Raw genomic sequence first — 14837 nt, 5'->3', positions numbered from 1 at the left:
CTCACAGGCAGTGGGGAGGGCAGAGGGAACAGCAGGCTCCCTGCTGAGCAAGGAGCCCCCGGGGCTCGATCCCAGGACCCTGAGTGAAGGCAGAAGGCAGACGCTTAACCGAATGAGCCATCCGGGTCCCCTGGGGCACGAACTTTAAAACCTGAAATTTTGTAAGGTTGAGCAAGCAAAATATTTAGAGTCTGGGATATTACAGCACTGAGATGGACAAACTGACATAACTTTTAACAGAATAGGAAGTCTTAGTTTTAAGAAACTAGTTTATTTGGATGTCACCTGCAGGCAGGTGAGATGTGAAAAGATGTGGCCTCCAGAGGCCACTTCATCTCATCCTACTTCTGCGTGAGCCCCATCCCACCCTCAGCCCACCACCCAGAGAGCAGTCCCTGAGGCAGCGTGCCGTCAGGCCGTCTGGCTCACTCCCACAACTCCACACAGCCAACCAAGTGGCCTGCAGCCAGGCGGTTTGCGGACACCCTCCTCCTCCTCCTCCTGGGAACATGGGTGGGGGAGAGGGGAACCTCTGCAGAGCAGGTGGGGGAACAGCCCAGTCCCCCTCCCTGAGCAGTGCCCCTGTGGCAGGGCAGGTGCAGACTCAGGAACTTCCTTATTGCCTTTCACCCCCATTCTGGGGAAACCGACTACAAGACCAGGAAGCAGGTCTTCAACAAACCAAAGCAACCATCTAGTTGAATCTCTTCAAATTCACATTCAGGGGCAGCCCGGATGGCTCAGCGGTTTAGCGCTGCCTTCGGCCTAGGGTATGATGATCCTGGAGACCCAGGATCGAGTCCCGCGTCGGGCTCCCTGCATGGAGCCTGCTTCTCCCTCTGCCTGTGTCTCTGCCTCTCTCTCTCTCATGAATAAATAAATAAAATCTTAAAAAGAAAAATTCATATTCAGAACTGACAACAGGAGTCACACTGAACCTGCTCATAAACCACCGACCACATTCAACAAAGGTATAAAACACAATTATTTTATTGACTTCTTACAATCAAACACTGCCAACTACCATTACTTCCACTCATGCATCAGTAAAGAAAAGGATATTTCCTTAGTATTTTCAAATGATACATTTAAACAATAAACAAAAAAGTTAGAACTTAAAATGCACCCTGATTAATTATGTAAACTGGTAATTTAAAAAAAAAAAGCGTAACTAATAATTTGGTTCCTTTCTTCATAAAATGGAAATTTAAATATTTCTCCTGATAGTCTTGAGGTTCTCATTATGTCATGAGTAGTGCAAAGTGTGGCACACAGAGTTTCATCTGGAAAGGTGCATCTCACACACCTTATTAAACAAACGAAATGTGCATAACAAAATGCATACAGTCAATGCATGATAGAAAGCATGTCTCCAATACAAGGTGGCCCCTCAGGCCACTGTATTATTTAGGTTTTGCATTATCATTTATGGCATTATAGATTAATTATACATAACATACTTTTATACATTTTAACCCTGAAGATAAGAAAAATAACTGTTGCTTGAAAAATTATTCCAGGTAGCCATTTGGTTTGTATCAGGAGAAAGTGAACCTCCGAGAGTCTAGCGTCTGCCCAATCTGGAATCATCAGCTTGCGTGCTCGGTCAGACGGGACACATTTCACAGTGAGCATTTCCCAGGTCCCTGGCGTGCTGCTCCCACGGCACGCCAGGGGACAGAGCATCTCTGCCATTATCCTCTGTGTGGTTTTCCCTTTTTTTTTCTGGATGAACTGTATTACTCTATTCTTTTGTCTTGTCTTCTCAGCTCTTTCATGGCCTTCCACTTCAATTACTCATAAAGCCTTTCAGAATATCCTCAGAGAGCTCCATAAGGGGAAGTTCCGGAGAGGGAAAATCCAAGGGAGGAAGATTGGGTATGGGGATGTCCTTGGCTTTCCCAGTACTCGAGGCAAACTTCTGCCAGGTGGAGGAGGCCGCAGCAGTCTCGGAATGTGGCGGCAAGCTCCACAGCTCAGACTTTTCTACAAAATCAGCATCAACATCCAGCTCTTTGTCTACTGGGCCTTTCAGAAGTCTGGCCTTTTCGGCCTTTAGCTGTTTGTTTTCTTTCCTTAATCTTTCATTCTCAGCCACAAGGAATTCCACGTGCCTCTTCAAGTCTGCGATCTTGGTTGCCTGCTCCTCTATAATGGTCTTATCATCTTTGGGGGCTTTGCTTCCAATGCATGGCTCTGCTGGCTCCCTCTTCTGCTGGAGTAGAAACAGTAGTGTGTCTGGATCCCTGTCAAAGACCCCCTGAATTTCAGGCAGATGTTTCTCAGTGGAAGGGCTGTATTTCTCGGAGAGGAGGGGACTCTGGCCCTCGGCCTCCTCGGAGGAGGGTCTGTGAGATGCCTGCAGCGGAGCAGCTGCCTCTTTGTCTGTGCTCTGCTGGGCTTTCAATCTTTCCTCCCGCTTTGCCCTTTTCCATCTCTCCTGGATGAGGAGGAGCTGTTTCATGTGGCTATCCCTTTGCAATTCCAGTGACAGGTGAGCCTAGCACACACAGAAGGAAAGGTATCATTTAAATCTTTTTAGGAATAGCCAATGAATATAATCCCAAGATCCTCCTTTCTAAATAACTTTTATAACACTTAAGATTTATATACTATGTTTCCAATTCAAAAGAACCTCAAATTTCCTCAAAACAACCAGGTCTCAGCTGGGCCAGAGGCCATTCCCATCCACCATAGTCAAGGCCCCACCACAAAAAGAGGGGACAAACAGGCAACAAAGGGGCTCAGGGAGGACTGCACTTCTGAGCCCCACAGGACATCTCCCTAAGGCCACTCCTTCAAGACCAGGAGACGATGGTGAACTCCCTAACAGATGGAAATAAAGAGCTAGTCAAAATAAGGAGACCAAAACACATTCTAGACGAATGAATAAGACAGGTCCTCAGAAAAACAACTAAATGCCATGAAGATAAGAAATGTACCCCAAAAACAGTTCAAAATAATGGTCACAGGATCCCTGGGTGGCGCAGCGGTTTGGCGCCTGCCTTTGGCCCAGGGCGCGATCCTGGAGACCCAGGATCGAATCCCACATCAGGCTCCTGGTGCATGGAGCCTGCTTCTCCCTCTGCCTATGTCTCTGCCTCTCTCTCTCCCTCTCTCTGTGACTATCATAAATAAATAAAAATTAAAAAAAAAAAAAAAAAAAAATAATGGTCACAAAGATGCTCACCTAACTTGGGAGAAGAATGTATGAATATGTATCTTCAGCAAAGATATAGAAAATATCTCCATTATATAAGAAAGTACTGAGCAGAAAAATACAATAAGTAAAAAATACATTATAGGGAATAAACAGATTATTATTATTATTATTATTATTTTATTTATGATAGTCACACAGAGAGAGAGAGAGGCAGAGACACAGGCAGAAGGAGAGGCAGAGACACAGGCAGAGGGAGAAGCAGGCTCCATGCACCGGGAGCCCGACGTGGGATTCGATCCCGGGTCTCCAGGATCGCGCCCTGGGCCAAAGGCAGGCACCAAACCGCTGCACCACCCAGGGATCCTGGGAATAAACAGATTAGATGATACAGAACAGATCAGCAATCTGAAAGGGTAGAAATCACCCAAAATCAACATCAAAAGAAAACATTTTTTGTGATAAAGATAGTTACTTAAGGGATCTCTGGGACAATATTAAGAGTAATAAGAAAACTTGTATGAAGAACTACTATTAGCAATGTCCACAACAGCCGAACTATGGAAAGGGTACAGATGTCCATCAACAGATGAGTGGATAAAGACGTGGTGTATGTATACAATGGAATACTACTCAGGCATCAAAAGAATGAAATCCTGCCATTTACAATGATGTGGAAAGAACTACAGTATATTATGCTAAGCAAAGTAAGTCAGTCAGAGAAACATAAATACCATATGATCTTATTCATATGTGGGATTTAAGAAACAAAACAGATGAACACAGGGGAAGGAAAGGAAAAATAAAATAAGATGAAAACTGAGGGAGACAGACCGTAAGAGGCACTGAGCTCTAAGAAACAAACTGAGGGTTGCTGGAAGGCAGTGGCTGGGGAGATGGGGTAACTGGGGGATGGGCATTAAGGAAGACACTTGGTGGAATGAGCACTGGGTATTATATCAACTGATGAATCACTAACTTCTACCGCTGCAATTTTTTAAAAAGGAAGAAATGGAGCTTTTATAAAAATAATTTTTATTTTAAAACAAAAGTAAGTAATAGCTGAAAGAGATCCACACCAAGACATTATAATTAGATTGTCAAAAATTAAAGTGGACCTCAAAAGCAGCAAGAGAAAAGCAGTTAGTTCCATATCAGGGAATCCCCATAAGGTTATCAACTGAGTGTTTTATTTTTTTGGTTAAGTCTTTTTCCTCATCTTTGTAACAACATCTAATTTTTTAGGGTCATTTTATTTTATATCATTTCTGTAGAGATCTTTGCACTCTGGTTTAGAGGGTTATAAATAACACTGGGATGTTAATCTATAAATCAATTTTATTTTCACCATCAAAATTATCATGTTCCACATAAAGCCATCATATGAACTGCAGGTAGCAACTGGAAAAGAGTTAGCAACATGGGAAACACAGTTTGGCAATTTCAGAAATAAAAACACTATTCCAATGTATGTGAATTCCATTGTGAAATGTACAAATACTAGAATAAAACAGAAGAAGCATCACCTACTATTAAATAACTGAAGACAACTAAGTGTAGGGGGTGGCTGGAAACACAGTAATTACTGACAAGTTTTCATAATTTCAACACATTTAATTCTCAGGATTCCTGAGTACAAGCACAGATTGGAGAAGTGTCACTAAAGAGGAGGGACACCAAAAAAAGCAAAAACAAAACAAAAACAAAACAAAACACAAAAAACAAAACAAAAAAACACCCAACAACAAAAAACCAACGACAACCACCAAAAAAAAAAAAAAAAAAAACAACAAAACAAAACTCCTTAAAGGAGCTGACCACAAATCATGTGGTACAAATTTTAGGAAAGTGCAAAACTGCTGTCTGGAAGTATGTTTTTCTGACCACCACCATGAAAATATAGCAAAAATGTAATGATCTGTTTCCCCCCCTAAGGTTTTGTTAGGTCTTCAAACATCAGAACCATTATTAAAAAAAAAAAAAAAAAAAAAGGGAAGAAACATGATTCACATTAACAATACTAGAGTCATAAATAATAATGTGTATCAATTACAGATTTTGGAAGGAAATGGAGAACATGTTTTATTTTCCTGGTATTCTGTTTAGGACCAATTAAGACCCTGGTCATTGAGATGATCTCTCCTTAATGCCTGAGAGGCTCTGGCCTTTTACGATAAATGCTTTGGGCTGGTTCGGAGTCCACACAAAGCATGCCTACAAGTCCCTGGGTTCAGGGATCCTGGCGAACCAATGCCAAAAGCAGAAATTCCTGGGAGAGAGAAGAGGGTGAAGGCTGCCTCTCCCCCACTCCTCCCAAAGTAGGCAGGGTAGCAGCTTCAAGGATGCCCCACAGCCTTCAGGGGCCAGTTCTCTGTGGAGCTGCCCCAGGGGAGGCTCAGCTGGGGCAGACGGAGCCTGGCACACTCCTGCATTAGGAGACTCGAAATACGAAAGGTGTCAACTGTCCCCAAATCGATATACGGGTTTAATGCAATTCCATCCACATCACAGCAAGATGCCAGTTGTAAAAGAGGGGAAGGTGAGACCTCTGGTGATAATGTTACAGGATGTGAATCCTCTGCCAACTATCAGCTGGATTCTGAGCAAAAGGTCTCCGGGCCAGGAGTGGCACGATACATTCACAGTGCTGAAAGGAAAACACAACCAAAAATACCCAGCAAGGCTATCATTCAGAACTGAAGTAGAGATAAAAGAGTGTCCCAGACAAACAAAAGCTAAAGGAGTTTGTCACCACTAAACTGGCTTTACTAGAAGCATTAAAGGTAATTCTTTAAGTGGTAAGACAAGACCAAAACTAGAAACAAGAAAACATATGAAAGAAAAAAATCTCACCAGTAAGGAAAAACAGAAAAAGAAGTGGATCAACCACTAATTAAGCTAGTATGAGGGTTAAAGACCTAAGTCGACAAAATCTACAATAATTAGTTAAGGGACTCATTTAATAAAAAGGCATAAAATAGATGTCAAAAACACAAAATGTGTATGTGGGGTGATAAAGTGAGTAAAAATGTAGTGCTTTTAGGATGCACTCAAAACGACCACCAACTTTTTTTTTTTTTTTTTTAAGATTTTATCCATTTATTCATGAGAGACACACAAGCAGAGACACAGGCAGAGGGAGAAGCAGGCTCCCTGAGGGGAGCCTGAAGTGGGACTCGATCCTGGGACTCCAGGGTCACACCCTGGGCCAAAAGCAGGCACTCAACTGCTGAGCCATCTAGGCGTCCCAAATGACCCAACTTAAAATAAAACAGACTGCTATCTACATGTAATTATATATAAAGCTCATGGTAACGACAAACCAAAAATTTGTAACACACAATACAAAGGAATCCAAACAGAACACTAAAGAAAGTAATATCAAAAGTACCTGTGACTGGTATTTTTTTTTTAAGATTTATTTATTCATAGACACACACACAGAAAGGCAGAGACATAGGAAGAGAGAGAAGCAGGCTCCCCTCGAGAAGCCTGATGTGGGACTCAATCCCAGGATTCTGGGATCACAACCTGAGCCATAGACAGACGAAAAGTGGAAGAATGGAAAAAGATATTCCAGGCAAACAGAACAGAATAAAACTGTGGTAGCAATACTAATACCAGGAAAAAATACACTTTAAAACAAAAGCAATAATAAGGGACAAAGGAGGGTGTTACACAATGATAAATTAATCAGTCCAACCAGAACACCTGGAAACATTTATGCAGCCGACATAGGAGTACCTACATATATAAAGTAAATATTAAGGGAGCAAAGGGAGACAGTGACAATAATAGAATAATAACAGGGAACTTTAACCCCCCACTTATATCAATAGATTATCCAGACATAAAATTAATAAAGAAACACTGACCTTGAAAGATACATTAGTCCAGATAGACTTAACAAATACTTATAAAATAATCTATCCAAAAACAACAGAATACACATTATTCTCAAGTGCATGTACATTTGTCTCCAGGATAAATCACATTAGGCCATAACAAATTTAAGATTGAAATCATTTCAAGCATCTTTTCTAACCACCAGAGCATATAAACAGAAATCAACTATAAGATGAAAACGAAAAAAACCCCACGAACACATGGAGGCTAAAATATGCTACTAAGCCACCAATGGGTGAACAAAAAGAAATCAAAGAGGACTCAAAAAAGACAGGGAGGCAATGAAAACACAACAGTCAAAGACAGCAAAAGCAGATCTAAGAGGGAAGTTAACGGTGATACCACCTCAAGAAATAAGAAAAATCTCAATCTAACCTTTCATCTAAAGGAACTAGAAAAGGAAAAACAAAGCCCAAAGTAAAATAGAAGGAAGGAGATAATAAAGACCAGAGAAGAAATAAGTGAAACAGATTTCAAAAAAACAGAAAAGATAAAAGAAACTAAAAGCTGGTTTTCTATAAAGATAAACAAAACTGATAAACTTTCAATAAGAAAAAAGAGGGACGCCTGGGTGGCTCAGTGGTTGAGTGTCTGCCTTTGGCTCGGAGCATGACTGCAGAATCCTGGGATCGAGTCCCACATCGGGCTTCCTGCATGGAGCCTGCTTCTCCCTCTGCCTGTGTCTCTGCCTTTCTCTCTCTTTCTTTCTGTGTCTCTCATGAATAAATAAAATCTTAAAAAAAGAAAAAAGAGAACACTCGCATAGAAAATCAGAAATGAGAAGTTACAATCAATACCACAGAAATACAAAGAATTATGAGAGACTACTACGAAAACTTATACATTAACAAACTGGACATCCTAGAAGAGATGGATAAATGCTAGAAACTCATAACTTCCCAAAACCGAATCAGAAGAAATAAAAATATTTAGAGAGACTGAATTGTAATAAAAAATTCTTAACCAGCAAAGGTCCAGGACTGGATGATTTCACAGGTGAATTCTACCAAACATTTTAAGAGTTAATACTTATCCTTCTGAAACTATTACAAAAAACAGAAGAGCTAGGAAAGCTTCCAAATTCTATCAGTGAGGCCAGCATTATCTTGATAACTAAACCAAAGACACTACAAAAATTACAGGCCAATATTCCTGATGAACACAGATACAAAAATTCCCAACAAGGTATTAGCAAACCAAATCAACACCATTATTAAAAGGATCGTCCACCATACCATCATCTCATGGGACTTATTTCAGGATCCAAGAATGGTCGATAGCTACAAACGTGTATCAACCAGACACACCACGTTAACAAAAAGAAAGATAAAAATCATACAATCATCTCAATAGATGCAGAAAAAGAATTTGGTGAAATTCAACATCCAATCATGATAAATTAGTTCTCAACAAAATTGGTTTAGAGGGAACATACCTCAACTTAATAAAGGCCATTTATGAAAAACCCACAGCTAATATCATAATGATTAGAGGCTGACCATTTTCCCTCTAAGATCAGGAACAAGATGAAGATATCAACCCCTGGGGCACCTGCGTGGCTCAGTCTATTAAGGATCTGCCTTCAGCGTGGGTCACAATCCCAGAGTCCTGGGATCAAGCCCCACCTCAGGCTCCCAGCTCAGTGGGGAGTCTGCTTCTCCCTCTGCCCCTCGGCGTGTGAGTGCTCTCTGTCTTGCTCATTCAAAACAAATACTTTAAAAAACATTTTTTTAAAAAAGGATATCAACTCCTGCCACTTATTCAATACAAAACCAAAGTCCTAGCCCTAGCAATCAGATAAGAAAAAGAAATAAAAGGTATCCAAACTGGTAAGGAAGAAATAAAATTATCACTATTTGCAGATGACAGAATGCTATATGCAAAAAAATCATGTGATAATCTAAAAACTGTGCTGCAAGAACCATATGAAATGTTTCTGTGTCCTCATCATCACTGAAGTATTCATTGTGTCTGACACCATGTGCAAGGCTTGTGTGGAAGCGGACAGTCTATCTTTACACGGGCATAATTATTAAGTTTTCTTACCATTTAATGACTGTTTCAAAGAATTACATTACCAATGGGCACACCTCTCTCTTAATTGGGAAAAACTGCGGATTAGCCTATCATCACAGGTAAGTGGTTTTTTTAAAATGTAACAATGTTTCCAATACTGTATTATAAATATGACTAAAGTGCTGTAGACCATAAACATCCTATTCATACATTAGTGTTCAGGCTAGGCTACTGAGAAGCAATCGTATGGAAGATGCTAGTTTACCATAAAGCAATCATATTAGTTCTTCTTTGTTATCAGTGAATGAATTGCTATATCTGTCAATGAAGGAGTTTTTTTGTATTTTCAGTTTTGATGTCTCACGTCAAATACATATGACATCTACAGCACTAATGTCCATAGTAACAGACAATTCATCTCATAAATAAACAACATAAACTTACTGTATTGACAAATACAGGACAGTACTCTAAACATATTTTCTCATCCTTGTGATTTTAATATTTTTTTCTAGCTTACGTTCATAGAAGAATACAATATATAATCACGTTACATACAAAATGTGTAATCAATCATTTATATTATTGTTAAGACTTCTGGTCAACAGTAGGCTACGGGTAATTAAGTTTGGTGGGGGGGGTGGTAAAAGTTATATAGGCAGATTTTCAATTATTTAGGAGGCTGAAACCCACTAAGCCCTGAGTTGTTCAAGACTCAACTGTATTTTCCACATTTTCTATGCTGAATGTGTTTTTTTGTCAATGAGTGTTTATGAAAATTTTGTTAACAATTTTCTACTTAAAAGTAACGTATTCACAGTAGAGTATGTGTGTGTGGGGGGTACATTTTAATATTTTGTTTAAGATACTGCCTGGCAGGCAGCCCCGGTGGCACAGCAGTTTAGCACCACCTGCAGCCCAGGGCGTGATCCTGGAGACCCTGGATCGAGTCCCACGTCAGGCTCTCTGCATGGAGACTGCTTTTCTCTCTGCCTCTCTCTCTCTCTGTGTCTCTATGAATAAATAAATAAAATCTTAAAAAAAAAAAAATTAAAAAAAGATACTGCCTGGCATTGTTAACCAAACTGAGTGCTTTAAAAAATTCTAAGTGAGAAAAACAATAGTCTAAAAAATAATGACACTGTGACTCAATGAGAATTTTACTCTATCAGATATATATTAAATTAAAAACTTTTTTTAAAGATTTTATTTATTTATTCATGTGGGGGGGGGGGGCAGAGACACAGGCAGAGAGAGAAACAGGTTCCATGCAGGGAGCTTGACATGGGACTCGATCCCAGGTCTCCAGGATCAGGCCCTGGGTTGAAGGCAGTGCTAAACCGCTGAGCCACCCAGGCTGCTCTAAATTAAAATTTTTAAACAAAAAAAGCAAAAACAAAGTAAATAGGTCCTTCTACCTTAGATAAGCTAACTTTTTTATTCATAAACAAAATCCCATTCATTCAGAAAGTCAGAAGTCCTTTCCAAATCAACACATTGAATAAGACCTTTTTTGAATGGTCCTACGCCTCCAAAATGCCATTTGTACTCAGCTTCAAAATTAGAAAACTTTTCCCTTTAAACATTCATTCTACAACTAGGTAAAATCTTTTTAAAGATTTACTTTATTTAAGTGGGGGGAGGAGGAGAGACTCTTAAGCAGACTCCATGCTGAGTGCAGAGCCTAGTTTGGGGCTGGATCCCATGACCCGAGCTGAAATCAAGAGTCAGATGCTTAACCAACTGAGCCACCACCCAGGTGCCACAGCTAAAATCCCTTTTTACTAACAGGGGTTCAGAAAGCTCAGTGCATGTTTGTATTCTGTGGCTAACATGAGCAGTTCTAGACAACGGGAAGAGCACAGAATAGAAAACAACTTTCAGATTCTCTTGGCTCAGTTTGAGGAAGTCGTATTTTTTCCCTTGCCCACTGATAACCCCTCACAGAAGTGATCATCTCCTTAATTGTATTAGACAAACATTTACTGAGTATTTTCTATGTACCCTGACACTTTTATAATCGAAAAATCATCTTTGGATAAAGATATTTTCAAAACCTAGGCAGGCCCTTCCCAAACGCAGAAAAAATTTAAAGCCATTGGTGAAACAAAATTTAAAGGTACCAGAACTGCTTAGGAATTCAGGAAAAGACAAATTTAGATTTAAATTATTTTTGGCATGCAAAGGGAAGGCCAGCAGCTCATTTCCCCTTAGCCAGAACTGCTTAGTCTCTAAGAAACACACATCTTAGATCTGGGAGTAAATAACTGAAAACAGAAGTTTCTGCATGCCGCATCTGGGACATTGAGTTTTAATTTTTGAAGTACTCTTGTCCATTTTGTGTATTTTAGACTACAATGTTTTATGCACGCTATTTTATGCATAATCAACTCTTGACAAAAAAAAAATCCTTCTAACCCTTATCACAAATATTAAGAAATTGTCTCACCTGCTCAGATTGTGTGAGCTTCATGGCTTCAGAAAGATATGCTGGTTAAGAAAAAAAAAAGGCACATTAATATGAATGTCATAATCTTGTAATCAACAGGTCAAAGGAAGAGCTCTAATACTCCTATGACAAAAAGATTCGTTTAGAAGCAATTCTGCTACATAGTTATCCTGTTCCTGAAAAGAAACAAGGTGGGGATTTTAAGACAGGATTCTTAACTTCTCCAAGAAAGAAGTCAGTGGTAATCAACTGTAGATATTCTCTACCCTATAATGAAAGTCTTCTTTAAAATCCTTGTAAGATTTCATAATTAAGAAAGTAAGGATGGCCTAATCAGAATTATAGGATCAGGAAGGATAAAAATTAAACAAGAACCTAACAAAACCTCATTACTCACTTTGATCAGAAAAATATCAAGAAATGATTATTAGTATCTTTTTACCCACATGAATACCTGTACTATATCATTTTGGCCTCCTAGAGAACTACTTTTATTGAACTATTTGAGCTATCCCATCAACCTATCATGAATCAGAGCCATAAGAACTTGTTGACATGGGACGCCTCACTGGTTGGGCATCTGCCTTCAATTCAGGGCATGGTCCCGGGATCGAGTCCCACATCGGACTCCCCTTAAGGAGCCTGCTTCTCCCTCTGCCAGTGTCTCTGCCTCTCTGTTTCTCATGAATAAATGAATAAACTCTTAAAAAAAAAAAAAACTTCTTGACATTATTTATTTTTAAGGCTTTTATTTATTCATGAGAGACATAGAAAGGCAGAGACACAGAGGGAGAATCAGGCTCCATGCAGGGAGCCTGATGTAGGACTCGATCCCAGGACTCCAGGAACACTCCCTGGGCTAAAGGCAGACACTAAACCGCTGAGCCACCCAGGCATCCCTTGACATTATTTATTGTAAGTTGTTGAGGATAGTTATAATCTTTTTTATAAAGACCACAAATGATCAGTAACTCAATGAACTTCTCTGACCCTTAGGATCAGTTCCTGGATGATATAATTTACTTGAATTTAAATAATCACTGTAAAAGTCCCTATTTTTCCTCTCTGAGCTATCTTCTAGAAAGCTCAAAGCCAAGTTCTCCTATCAAATAAGCAAGAACTCATGGTGCATTCTGTGAACAATGCTTCTAGGCACTCCTCATTTTATCTTTGTGGATTCCCCATCTGCGTATTTTTAATTACATTTTATATTTTGTTGTATTCCTTTCTAAGGCCTTTTATATGCTATCTAGAACAAAACTGGGTATAAATAACAAGTACTATAATAATAGATCATGTACAGTCTCTGTTTTTTATTTTCTTGCTTACTATAAACTTTTCATTATCTCTCATCCCTACATTAAGTTCCTTTTTCCTTTTGCAGATACTACAAGGTAGTGTTTCTGTCATCTTAATCCAAATATTTTAATGATTCTGAATTTATGACTTAAAACTATTGTCTACCAGATTCTACCACAGTCTTGTTTTAATGTATTTTTTAAATTGGAGTTCGATTTGCCAAATTACAGTATAACAACACCCAGTGCTTATCCTGTCAAGTGCCCCCCTCAGCACCTGTACCATAGTCTTTGAGATACAGATTAACTGGGTGATTTCTCCCCAATGGAAGACAGAGTTGGTTGTACAGCCTTTGCTCTAGCCATACTTACATTTTTCCTCAACTTTTGTGCCTTTTATTCTCATAATAAGTCTGTAGAGCTGCATACAGACTATTTTTCCTTTTTTCTTCATGTTTAAGCCTGCTGAGACATTCTACATGTGGATGAACTTTCCTAAACATCTTTCCTATTGTGTCTGCAAACACATGTCCCTGTGTGAACTACAGTTTGCTTTAAATCCACTTTATAAACAAATGGAACAGTTTCATAAAACCAGGCTTATACCACTGAGCAGGGAGCCTAACTCGGGATTTGATCCTAGGCCTTTGTAGAACCCTAAAACCATGAGAGCAGAGGATACCCAAGGACACGGAGTTCCCAAAGTGCAAAAAAATCAACATGAGTCACACTGTCACTTAAGTGTTTTCCACGCTTTACTTTAAATTTGGGGTCTTAAGGGGTACCTACCTCTGTCAGTAAAGCATGTGACTCTTGATCTCAGGATTTTAAGTTCAAGCCCCACACTGAGTATAGAGATCACTTAAAACCAAAATCTTAAAAATATAGATGTATAACTAAAATAAAATCTGGGTCTTTTTTTTTTTTTTTAAAGATTTTATTTATTTATTCATGATAGTCACACAGAGAGAGACAGAGAGGCAGAGACACAGGCAGAGGGAGAAGCAGGCTCCATGCACCGGGAGCCCGACGTGGGATTCGATCCCGGGTCTCCAGGATCGTGCCCCGGGCCAAAGGCAGGCGCCAAACCGCTGCGCCACCCAGGGATCCCTAAAATCTGGGTCTTAATAAAAAGGTTATTTTAAAAGAAAAAAATGGGGGGGCCTTCGTGGCACCATCTGTTAAGTATCCAACTCTTAGTTTGGGCTCAGGTCATCTCAGGGTTGTGATATCAAGCCCTGCATTGGGTTCTGCACATCTCTCTCCCTCTGTCCCTCCCCCCACTGGTGTACCCTCTCTTTTGAATGAATAAAATCTTTAAAAAAAAAATTTCATTCATTTGAGAGAGAGCACACAAGCAGAGGGAGAAGCAGACTCCCCACTGAGCAGGGAGCCTAACTCGGGACTTGATCCTAGGCCCTGGAGACCATGATCTGAGCCGAAGGCAGGCTCTCAACCGTCTGAGGCACCCAAGCACCCCAGAGAAATAGATTGTCATCTGATCACACAGTCATGAACTTGTTCCAGAGTCACATATGCCCCACTAAGATGAAAATTTAGGAAAGAAGTACTTTTTATCTCCAAAAATTCTAACAATTCAGGTTAAACTACTTCCTTCAATTATAACACAAAACTAATATTTAAGGTAGACATTAAATAAATGATGGGGAAAAGGAACTAAAATCATGTGAAGAATTTATTACTTTTTAAACACCTTTCCCTATTCTATCATGAATCTGTTAAATTGGCACCAAAGTACAAAATGTATAGCTTATCTGCACACACACAGAAAACCACTGCCTCTGAATGACAAAGACTGATCTGCTCTGAATCATTTTCCTGTTGCCATAGCTTCCTGGGAAGGTCCAGGTCAAGAACTGTTTTCAACCAAATACATATAAACACCGCACTCAAACGTCTGCTCATCTTCTGCAGTGCTCAAGTTCTAAGCATTATAAATGGCTATTATTAACTTTGCATTCAAGTTTTTGCTTTTTGCTATTTGTGA

At 39.7% G+C, this 14837-nt stretch overlaps 1 protein-coding gene across 2 annotated transcripts in view; it reads right to left on the bottom strand.

Annotated features, from left to right (window-relative positions):
* Positions 1-974: 974 nt before the first annotated feature.
* The window catches only part of NRBF2 (nuclear receptor binding factor 2), a 33201-nt gene continuing 19338 nt past the window's right edge, over positions 975-14837 (bottom strand). For both annotated transcript variants that reach the window (XM_025434459.3, XM_025434460.3), the window contains 2 exons: positions 11532-11572; positions 975-2500 (listed from right to left, as the gene is read on the bottom strand). In XM_025434459.3, the coding sequence (XP_025290244.1) occupies positions 1790-2500; positions 11532-11572 (752 nt within the window). In that variant the 3' untranslated portion in view covers positions 975-1789. The remainder of the gene's footprint in view (positions 2501-11531; positions 11573-14837) is intronic.

Source organism: Canis lupus, chromosome 4, assembly GCF_003254725.2.
Source record: "Canis lupus dingo isolate Sandy chromosome 4, ASM325472v2, whole genome shotgun sequence".
Lineage (NCBI taxonomy): Eukaryota > Metazoa > Chordata > Mammalia > Carnivora > Canidae > Canis > Canis lupus.
The sequence above is the reverse complement of the archived record's forward strand: the minus strand, read 5'-3'. Positions and strand labels throughout refer to the sequence as shown.